This window comes from Magnolia sinica, chromosome 5, assembly GCF_029962835.1.
Source record: "Magnolia sinica isolate HGM2019 chromosome 5, MsV1, whole genome shotgun sequence".
NCBI lineage: Eukaryota > Viridiplantae > Streptophyta > Magnoliopsida > Magnoliales > Magnoliaceae > Magnolia > Magnolia sinica.
In genome coordinates, this window is record NC_080577.1 from 112740733 (window position 1) to 112752743 (window position 12011).

Genomic DNA, 12011 nt, shown 5'->3' on the forward strand with positions numbered 1-12011 from the left:
AACGATACTTGGACATAGGGCTGAAAGTTGGGCGGGTTTAACCTGACCAACCCGTGACCGACCCAACACTGGGTTGGGCTTGGGCAAGATGTATCGAGTCCGCTCTCAAGCTTGAGCTATGTAAATACCAACCCGATAAATCTTGGGTCGGGCTTAGGTTGAGGTCTTGGGTTGCCCGACCCAACCCAAACCCGATCAATATATAAGTAACTTATAAATTATAATTGAGTGTGGATCGTATGTGTTGAAGACAGGAGATTCGGGTGTTGTCGGGTCTCATTGGTCCACCTCATTTCTGATGATTCAAGCTAACAAGAAATGTTGAATTTCTCTCTCCCAAATAGATTGTGTGCTACACAACACGTACGACTTTTAAACAAGTAGTTGTCATATATTTTAGCTTGTTTGTTTGGAATAAATGAAGCTCTTTATGATAAATAACTACGTATATAATTAATAAAATCATAAATATAAAAAATAAGATGTGCATTAAAATATAATAAACTTATGCAATTATTAAAATATTAGCATGTATCCACCCGACCAACCCGACCAACACGACCGAACCCGCTTAGGTTGGGCTTGGGTTGAGAATTCCCAACCTGAGGTTGGGTTGGGTTGGATTGGGTTGGATTAGGGTTGAGGTACAAGAACCTTGGGTTGGGCTAGGGTTGAGCACCAACCCAACCCAACCCAACCTAACCTGCCGGACTTTCAGCCCTACTTGGACATGCCGTCCGTACATCTGGATTGCATGCACGTGTGAATGATTCTGCCTAAGTGTGTCCCATTTTGAAATGGTTCAGTGATCATTGTATCTAAATCAAATTCTAGTAAACAATGGATAATGGAATTTTTATGGAAAATTCGTGGTAACATGTTACGTCATGCGAAGATGCTTTAAAGTTACATATTGGATCCTCACCGACATTGTCGTCACCGCCCCCCTAAATTCCATGTCGGCTGTGAAGTTGTGCGTGCCTATGATGATGTGTTTCCAAAATTCATGTCGACTCTGCTGCGTGAACCAATTTTAAGTGTAGGGCTGGAAAACCATCCCCATCTATGATTCAGGTAGACCAATTAGGATTAGAAAACGTGCATATGGCAATGACCAAAGTCCAAATTATTTCCCTCGATGTAGGTCATTGAAAATTATGAATTGTCTTAATTTTTGGGCTCATGACTAAATTTCATATAACATCTAATGGTTTTAGTGGGATTTTACATAATAAATATCAAAGGCAGATGTCTTTCTCCCAACCTTTTTCTTTGGTGTCGCCTATCTGAAAACACAAATACCGCTTGATCCGGAACTTTTGTGGCACGTGAGAAGTTTTTAGTGGTGGGAATGCAATAACTACTATGGTATAGTCCACCTGAGATTTGGATCCGCCACACTTTTGGGCTCATCCTAAAATGTTCTAAAAAATTGGATGAACGATGTGAACAAAACACATACGGCCCAAGTCAGGAAGCGGATTGCGTGGCATGCCACACACCATCGACCACCCTGCCAAGTTCTGTGGGCTCTACCATAATGTGTGTGTATTATATCCCCACTGTCTATTCATTTCTTGAGATCATTTTAGGGCAGGGCCCCAAAAATAGGCAGATTCAAAGCTCGCAGTGGGCCACATTACTGAAAGCAGTGGAGACAAAAATGCCTGCGGTTGAAACGATTTTAGGACCTACCATGATATTTATTATCCAACCTGTTTATAACGTTGCACATGCATGGATGAAAGGAAAACTCAAATATTAGCTTGATCCAAAACTTATGCGGCCTCTGATAAGTTTTCGGTTTTCAATAGAAAGCCCTCAATCTCCAATGCTTTCTGCAGTGTGGTCCACTTGAGCTATGGATCTGCCTAATTTTTGGATCTTACCCTAAAATAATTTCTCAAAATGGATGGATGGTACGAATATAACACATACATCATGTTAGGTCCCATAAAACTTGGTGATGTCAACCTGCCACGGGCTCATGCCCTGAAATGTTCTATATTTAAAGAAATGAATAATTTTATGGACTCCCAGTCCATCATGACGTGTGTGTGAAATCTATTTTGACTATTAGATATGTAATCTCATGCTAGATCAAGGCAAAAAACCAGGCTAACTTGGGCTTCAGATGGGCTATATCAAAGAAAACAATTGAGAGAGAGGAGTCCACCGTTGATTTTTTATAAAGCCTAGCATGATGATTATTTGAGATCCACTTAATCCATTAGATTCCACCCCAAAATTTAAGCCTATGGCCCAAACAAAATAAAAAATAAAATCTGTGATTCAAATGGGCCAATGCAAGGGAAATATTTTGGAGGGTGAGTGTTTGATGTAGAGCGGGTCGCGGGCACTTTCATGTCGACCATGGACCAGAGAAGGCCCGATAGGTGGTAGAAGTCATCAAGACCGTCAGAACCTTAAAACAGACATATCTCACAAACCAGAATGAGTTACTTGACATACCATATATGATTTTGGAGTATGACGATCTACTTTAGCTATCCAACCCAGCTATGTGGCATGGGGATGAACGTGATGAGGTCGATCACTGTCTTCCTCAAAGATAACTACTCCGAATTAATGGAGCTTCTCTGGACTCCTCACAGAGACTTCTCGAATCCATGAGGAAAAGAACAATAAAAATAGAAATAAATTCTTGAAAATTCATAATTTGATTGATGAATGAAATAAACGAGTTCACAATCCTTTAAATAGGGATATTAAGCCATGGGAGAATTTTTGGAATCAAACTACAACTAAAACTCCTAGAAATCGGGACTTACTATAAATAGTAAACTTACTATTTATAGATGGTCATGATGTCTACCAGTGCGCATGGTTTTTGGCCAAAAATAGTATCCTATTTGGCTGAACCATGATGTTTTCCTAATTATTCTACGCACTTTTCATGTTGGGCGCAACTCCTAAAGCCCAACGGATAAAGAGTTATATTGAAATTAAAACTTATTAAAAATAGTAAAAACGAAAATAAAACGGGATTTCGATAGGCGATCTGATGGTATTTTGCAAATTCAGCATGGGCAACCCGGTATAGCGGGGTTGGGTGGCTAAAGTAGCTCGTCCTACCCCAAAATCATATGTGGTACGTCTGATAGCTCATTTCGGTTTACAATATATGTACGTTTTAAGTTTTGACAGTTCGAATCACCTCTGCTTCCAATCGGGCCTTTTTTGATCGATCTTGGCCATGCAACTGTCCCTGACCCGGTCTACATCACCATACTGGGTTGCCCACGCCAAATTTGCGAGATTCCATCATATTGACGATCGAATTCTATGTTTATTTCTGTTTTTGCTATTTTTAGTAAGTTTTGGTTTGATTGTAACTCTTCATTTGTTGGGCTTTAAGGAGTTGTGTCCAACATGAAAAGTGTTTAGAAAAATTAGGAGAATAACATGGTTAAGCCACATAGGACACTTATTATAAATAGTATTTACTATTTATAGTAATTTATGATTTTTAGGGAGTTTTAGTTGTAGTTTAATTTCGAAATTTCTTCCAAGGCTTGCTATCCCTATCTAAGAGGTTGTAGACTTGTTTATTTAATTCATATGTCAATCAAATTATGAATTTTATAGAATTTATTTTCTATTTTCCTTGTTTTTTTTTTCCTCATGGATTCGAGAAGTCTATGTGAGAAGTGAAGAGAATCTTCGTGGATTTGGAGTAGTTATCCTTGAGGAAGATGGTGATCGACCTCATCGCGGTTCATCCCTGCGTTAGTGTTGCACTCTGCGCCTTTTCCAATCATTTGGTCCATCTGAATAAAGGATGGGGATTTTTTTAGATCTACAACTAAATTGGATCATGCAAATAGTTGTTGGTGTGGATTTTGTAAATACATCATGGCAGGCTCATATAGCTTGATAAATGCAATTCGATTCCGTAAGAGCGGCTTGTCGGCTGGGCATTATTCGATTCCGTAAGGGTAAACTAGATTTTTTACCCCTTTAAAAGAATGTTTTAGTAAATATACCCTCTTAAGGCATTTTCTCATATAATATATTACGAGTAATTTTCAGAGAAAAATCTCAAAGATAATTATACACCTGGTAAGGAAATGATATATAATGCTACATTTTGATCATTTCATGGCCTACCATGAAAAAAAATCAGATGATCAGATAATTCTATGGTCATGATCACCCCATGGTTTGGAAATCAGCAAAGAAAAGGAAAGGCAACATATGAATGGATCTGATCATCTGATCTGGAAGTGATTGAAGGGTGTAATGCGTAGTCAGTAATGATCGATGGGAGTATTTTAGTGTCTGTTGGACACAATACTCAGTGCAATGGTTCTTTTCTCACGTGAGAAAGTGACAACGCACTCTACCAGCTACTCATCACGCTGGCCATGTCCGGAATAAGCCATTGTCAAGAAAGCTTACTAATGTGATAAACCTAATCGTCTAGTTGTGATGCAGGTGCATTTCTACAAAAAAAAAAAGAAAGAAAGTGCATCTCTACATTGGGGCGGGGTGACTCACGAGGTGAGGTTTGGTGAGATGCAGAGTAACACAATGGGAGATCTTGGTCGGTTTGATTAAAAGACCAAGATAAAGTAGTATAGCAATGCTTCCCAATCCCAACAGCTTTAGAACTTTTGGTCGTCCCAAATTTGACAGTTCTGATATATTTTTGGTCGTCCCAAATTTCAATTAAAAGTTTGACAGTAATGATCTATTTTTGGTCGTCCCAAATTTCAATTAAAAAACTTTTGGGGCGTTATTAATTGGCAGTTCCGATACCCACTCGTGATATATAAAAGCTTACAAGATATGGCACATGTGGCCAAAAAGCCAGTCATAGCGGTTTGATCTCCAGTTCACGAATCGGACGTCTAAAGTATTCTAACCGACTTGATCTTTTGGTCAATGGCCCATCAAATAAATAGATCAGATCACCTGATGGACCCGCTATGTGTACGGAGGAGATATACGTAATCCAGGTTACAAGCTCAAACACGGAGAGAGGGATGTGGATAGGATCTGCTTACCTGAGTCTCCCTTGTCGAGACAGGAAGTTCTGGTGCTCCGTAGTTGCATTTCTGATACCTCTCCAATGTTTTTAACATGCTAAAAAAAAGGAAAAGAGTATAAAACAAGTTATTCATGGTTAAAAAAACATTCCAATACAAAAAATCAAGAACATTGATGAAGTGAAAGCAGTGCATTTTCTGAACAATAAGCAAATTAGTAGTGCGTTAGCTTCTGTTTACCTGCTTTCTCCACCGGAAATCGATATTAGTTTCATTTTGGGAGACTCACGAAATGAAGCCAATGTTGATTTGTGGAGTGCATCCAACACGTTGTTTAACAATACCCTAAAATGGGTGCTAATACATTTAATAATTTCTCACGCAGACACAGCATTCTAATTCTATTAAAAGTGGATTAGTAGTAAGGATTTCTTAAAAGTGAATTTGTAGTGTCTTAGTTATCTATTTATTGATTGTTTCTACCCAAATTCCGGAAAAACCTAAATTTCTATTCATTTTCTAGTAGTGCTTTTACCTGGTCCCTGTGGATTGACCTTGGTCTCACTGAGTACTTTACTACTTCGCTACCTGCACTTGGGTGTGCAATCTTAGGATTGTACCAAGTTTCTCGCACCGTTGCTGGGGACTAGGTGATAAGAACACATTAGGATAGGTTTTGTTCATGAGATTTCTGTTTGTAGGTTAGTTTTATTAATTTTTGTTCATTGTTACTAACGTTTTCTGTTTATTTTGTAGGATTTTTTTCAATCGCATTTCTTCTTTGTCAATAACATCCTTCCCTCATTCTTTTGTGATTGTTTTTGTAGATAGTCATTTTTTTTTTCTTTCTATGGTTTATATTAATTCTAGGCTTATCTGTATGTTCATGCCCAAGTGGACTCCTAATCACACAGCGTCTTTTAAGTGAAGAAATTTTAGTTGAAGGGTTTTCGATCACCATGTTAGAAAATGCCATGCACTTGTGATTGAACTGTAACCATGGCTGAGAATGAACCGAACTAGATGAGAATGAAATGCACAATGTGCCACTAGTGAGGACATTACATGATTACCTACAGTCTACGAGAACAATCACACTGTCTTGAATGGCTTTTCCTACGAGTGTGGGCAACATTGATTTCAGACTTGGAGTAATCCAGTTGCTTCTCAATTTCATAGACTTGATTTTGAAAGTTTATATCTGCGTATTAAGGAATTCGATGAAATTGTAGCTATTACATTACAACAACGACTTTGAAGATGTTATTAAAATGAAATTATTTCCCTTCTCCTTGAGGAAGAGGGCCAAATCATGATTACACTCCTTGAGGCATAGAACCATTGGGACATAGGTTGAGATGACTAGGAAATTCCTTAAGAAATTTTTTTTTTTTCTTTTTGTTTCGTTTTTCTTTTTATAAAACCAACACGTTGAGACGCAACATCATGAACCTGTCCCAAAAGGAGAATGAAACCTTTTTCTAGTAGTGAGAATGGTTTAAGGAACTCTTTCTTGCCTGCCCACTTCATGAATACAAAACATGGAGAGTAATTAGCTTGTTTGTCACCATTTATGATTAAGGATCCCAATGAGGCTTGGGATTATTTTGATTTTCTAGTTGAGAATACCTAATCATGTGACACATCAGATAAAATGAATAATACCAAGCCTGTGCCCAATGAGAAAGGATGAATGTACATATTTAAGAAAGATGATGATATGAATGCAAAGATAGTGGGTCCCACTCAAAAAGTAGCGGCCATGGAATTAAGGAAAGTAGATGTTATTAAAATCAATGAAGCTGCATAAACTGCTAATGGTATTTGTGAGATCAATGCACATTTGACCAAGGATTGTTATACAATCCCCACTTTTCAGGAAGTGTTGTATGATCAAGCCAATGCCATGAATGCTTATTAAGGGCCTTTTAGTGTCCCAATGTCAAACACGTATAATCCTAAATGAAGGAACTATTCAAACTTCGGTTGAAAAAATGGACCTACTGATAATGCAAGCAATAATCCCCAAGGGCCCTCCATTAGTACCCCTTATGTGCCCCAACCAAAGAAGACCCTAGATGATACATTGCAAGAATTCATGCATGGACAAACATAAATAAATCGGAGCACCATGCAATCCTTGCAAGAGCTCAAGTCTTCAGTTGAGAGAATTGAGTCACTCCTCAATTTTAGAGAAAAATGGACTTTTCCAACCCAACCGAGACTAAATCCCAAAGGTTAATATGAGGTAGTTAATTATAATTCTTCCAACCCTCATGTCGAGCACGCTAAATTTGTCATCATCCCTAAAAGTTATAAAGTGATTGAAAAAGATATTCCTAAGAAGGTTAAAAAATCTGAGGAATCCTCTAAATCTAAGAGCGATGACAAATCTATTGATGTTCAGCGTGAAAAGAGCTGGAGATTGGTCAAAAACTGGCTGCCCATTTCCCTTAATAATTGCTCTCATCCAAAACTTTGGTTAACAATCAAGATATTTTGGAAAATTTTCAATAAGTGAATTGATGGGGTTTTCCTCCTTAGTTCAGAGGAGAGATTGCGCAGCGGGTGAAAAATCCGAAGTGATTCACCGCGCTGCACGACTAGTCGTGGGTGGCGCTCGACTGGTCGTGAAGTCGAGCCCTGACACGACTCAAAGTCTTGCGACTTTGGGTAATTTTTCTCCGGGGTGCTCGACCGGTCGTGGGTGTGCTCGACCGGTCGTGGACTCGACACGACCAGTCGTAGTTAAGCAATTTCATTCCGCGATTTTACGCGGATTTCATTTTGCAAGTCCTTCCTCAACTGGGATACGGAAAGGAGTTTTCTAAAACTTTAAATAGGGGTTCCTAGGGTTTTTCTAGAGACAGGAAAAACATAAGAGGGCTATCAAAGGTGTGAGAGAGAGAGTGAAAGAGAGAAAGGAAGCTTGTGGAAGGGAGGCTATGTTCGTAGAGGTGATCTACCATATCTCAGCACTTCTACGTCCTTGTAATCGGTGAGATCTCTCCATTTTTTCTTTTGTTTCTCTTACTGTTTATCCACTCCTACATGAGTGATGAAGGTTTAATCATAGCAATCTGTGCTTGTGATCGGTTGTAACGTTCTACTTCATAGTGGATTGTTGATCTGGACGATGTCCCGTGGTTTTTACCTCTTTGAGGATTTTTCACGTAAAAATCTCTTGTGTGGTGTGTGGTTGATGCTTTGATTTATTTCATTGCTTTGTTATTCCATAATTCTGATTTGTTCTGGAGGGTTAGATCCTAAGGTTTTGTGCAAGGCCTCCAATAAAGTGGTATCAGAGTTAAGTTCATTGAACGGGTAAGATCGGTTTTGAATTATGGAAGGTGGCTCATCAAGGATGATCAGCCTCAATGGTTCTAACTGGACCATATGGAAGGTTAAGATGGAGGACTTATTTTATTGCAAGGACCTATATTCTCCAATTTTAGGCATATCAGCAAAATCTAAGGATATGTCTGATGATGATTGGAAGAAGATGGACCGGAAGGCGGTGGGGTTTATTAGACAATGGCTGGATGATTTTGTGTTCCACCATGTGTCTATAGAGACCTTAACCGCTAGCCTATGACTGAAATTAGAAGGGCTGTATGAGAGGAAGACAGCCGGTAATAAAATTTTTCTGATAAGGCGACTTGTGAATCTTAAGTTCAAAGATGGTGGTTCTATGACTGAGCATATGAATGAGGTTAGCAATATAGTGAATCAACTCTCCTCTATGAAGATGGTCCTGGATGATGAATTGCAGGCTTTACTATTACTTTGTTCGTTGCCTGACAGTTGGGAGACATTGGTGGTGTCTCTAAGTAGCTCCGCGCCAGACGGAAAGATATCTATGGAATAGGTAATTAGCTGTCTCTTCAATGAGGAGACAAGGAGGAAGTCTCAGGGGTCTACTCATCAAGAGGCCCTTGTGACTCAGGAACGGGGGAGAGAAAAGAATAGGAAGGGCGGGAAGGCTCGAGATAAATTAAGAGGTAAGTCGAGTAACAGAAAGGATGTTGATTACTGAAATTGTAGCAAGAAGGGCCACTACAAGTATGAATATCGTGGTAAAAAGAATGATAAGAAAGGAAAATGAAAGGAAAATGAAGATGAATCAGATTCCACTGTGGTTGCTTCAGATGGTGACGTTATAATTATTCTTTCAGTAGATCACGATACATGTCTCACGGCTATGAGTCAGGACACCAACTGGGTGATAGACTCGGGAGCCTCGTTTCATGCGACTCCACACAAGAATTTCTTTGCAAGCTACAGGTCAGGTGACTATGGGACCATGAAGATAGGAAATTCTGGCATATCAAAGTTTGTAGGGGTCAATAATATTTGTGTGAAGACCGATGTGAGCTGCACATTAGTTCTTATGGATGTGAAGCATATCCCAGACCTTCGCCTCAACTTGATGTCAACGGAAAGGTTGGATGATGATGACTATGAAAGCCAGTTTGCTAGTGGGCGATGAAAGCTCATCAAGGGTTCGTTGATCGTAGCCAGAGGAAAAAAGTGTTGCACCCTTTACAAGGCAAGTGTCAGTATGTGTAAGGGTGGTTGAACGTAGCAGAAGATTCAACTATTAACATGTGGCACAAGCGTTTAGGCTATATGAGTGAAAAAGGGCTTCAGCTACTAGCGAGGAAGCGGCTCCTTCCAGACGTGATAGATACGCCTCTCAAAACCTATCTTGATTGTTTATCAGAAAAACAACATAAAGTTTCATTTATTAAATCTACTTCTCATGTTAATAAAGTGCATGTATTAGATTTGGTTTATTATGATGTTTGTAGTCCTATGAGGACAAAAACCTTAGGTGGGGCATTGTATTTTGTTACCTTTATAGATGATGCATCTAAGAGGGTTTGGGTTATGCTTTAAAATCTAAGGACGAGGTCTTTGGTGTGTTTAAATTGTTTCATGCTATGGTCGAGAGAGAGACAGTTTGATCATTGAAGTGCATTCGCACTGACAATGGTAGTGAATACATTGGCGACTTTCACAAGTATTGTAAGTCCCTGGGTATATGGCATGAACAGATGGTTCCCAAGACCCCCTAGCATAATGGTGTAGTAGAGCGAATGAATCGCACCATTGTTGAAAGAATCAGATGCATGTTATCCCATGCGAAATTGCCTAAGACGTTCCTGGGAGAAGCAATGCACATAGTGGTGTATTTGATAAACAGGTCTCTATCAGCCCCATTGAATGGAGAAATACTGAGAAGGTGTGGACTGGACATGATCCATCGTACAGTCATCTCAGGGTGTTTGGATGTAGGGCATCCGTTCACGTACCAAAGGACGAGAGGTCCAAACTCGATTTGAAGATTAGACAGTGTGTGTTCTTAGGGTACGATGATGAAAAGTTCGGTTACAGGTTATGGAATTCGACTGAGAAAAAGCTCGTTAGGAGTAGAGATGTGGTATTATTTGAAGATCAGTGTATAGAAGACATTGGTAAGCTAGAGAAGAACTAGCCTAGTTCTGGTGAGCTAGAAGATATGGATCCGATTATTCCTCCCGTGGTGCCTGATGACGGGGAAGTATAATAAGGTGCAGAGGACGAGGGAGTTCCTTCAGAAGATGGACTAGGGGAGCAGCCCCCACTTGATCCACCCGTGGAGCCACAGGTAAGGAGGTTATCTAGGGACAGACAGTCATCCAAGAGATACTCGTCGCATGAGTACATTATGTTGATTGATGGGGGAGAGCCAGAAGATTATTCTGAGGCTCTAGTCGACAAGCATAAAAGGGAGTGGTTGAAAGCTATGCAAGAGGAGATGAAATCCTTGCATAAGAACTACACCTATGACATGGTGAAACTGCCTAAGGGCAAGAAAGCTTTGAGCAACAAATGGGTGTTGAGAAAGAAGGTTGAACAGAAGAATTCACAGACGAGATTCAATACCAGACTTATGGTGAAAGGGTTCAGTCAGAGGAAAGATATAGACTTCGAGGAGATATTCTCATCAGTGGTGAAGATAACATCCATACGGGTGTTGCTTGGGTTGGCGGCTAGCATGGATCTGGAAATTGAGTAGTTAGATGTTAAAACTGCCTTCCTCCATAGTGACCTGGAAGAAGAGATCTATATACACCAACCAGCGGGGTTCGAAGTCAAAGGCAAAGAGCATATGGTGTGTAGGATGAGGAAGAACTTGTATGGGCTGAAACAAGCTCCATGACAATGGTATAAGAAGTTCGACTCGTTCATGTTACAGCATGGGTATGACAGAACGGAGTTGGACCACTGTGTGTTCACGCATAAGTTCTCAGATGGTGATTTCTTAGTTCTACTGTTATATGTTGATGACATACTCATCATGGGAAAAGACATCAAGAAAATCGACAGGCTGAAACAGGAGTTGGGTAAGTCATTTGCGATGAAAGACTTGAGCCTGGTTAAACAGATCCTAGGAATGGAGATAACTCGTGACAGAAGCAGAAGAAAGCTTTAGCTGTCACAAGAGTAGTATATTGAGAAAGTCCTAGAGTGGTTCAATATGAATGCAGCGAAGCCGGTCAATACTCCACTGGATGATCACTTCAGATTGAGCGACGCGACATGCAGTGTCCCAAGACGAAGGTAGAGGTGAAAGAGATGCGTAAGATACCCTACGTGTCGGCTATAGGAAGTTTGATGTATGATATAGTATGTACATGCCCTGCAGACATAGCATATGCAGTTAGTGTTGTCAGCCGGTATCTTGCCAATCCTGGCAAAGAACATTAGGCAGTGGTGAAATGGATACTGCGGTATCTAAGAGGCTCATCCAGGTTGAGCTTATGCTATGGTGATGGAAAACTTGTGTTAGAAGGCTACACAAATGCAGATATGGTAGGTGACATAGACTTCAGGAAGTCTACATCGGGGTTCATGTTCACGTTTGCAGGGGGAGCGGTCTCTTGGTAGAACAAGCTACAGAAGGTCATAGCATTGTCGATGATAGAGGCCGAGTACATTACAGCTACAGAGGTA

The 12011-nt window shown here is 40.0% G+C and overlaps 1 protein-coding gene across 3 annotated transcripts in view; it reads right to left on the reverse strand.

The window, feature by feature from the left end:
* LOC131246766 (agamous-like MADS-box protein MADS4) overlaps nt 1-12011 on the reverse strand; it is a 62683-nt gene that overhangs the window by 23773 nt on the left and 26899 nt on the right. For all 3 annotated transcript variants that reach the window (XR_009171496.1, XM_058247156.1, XM_058247155.1), the window contains exon 2: nt 5031-5109. Coding sequence is in view for 2 of the 3 variants with exons in the window: in XM_058247156.1 (XP_058103139.1) it covers nt 5031-5109 (79 nt within the window). In the remaining variant the exon portion in view is untranslated. The remainder of the gene's footprint in view (nt 1-5030; nt 5110-12011) is intronic.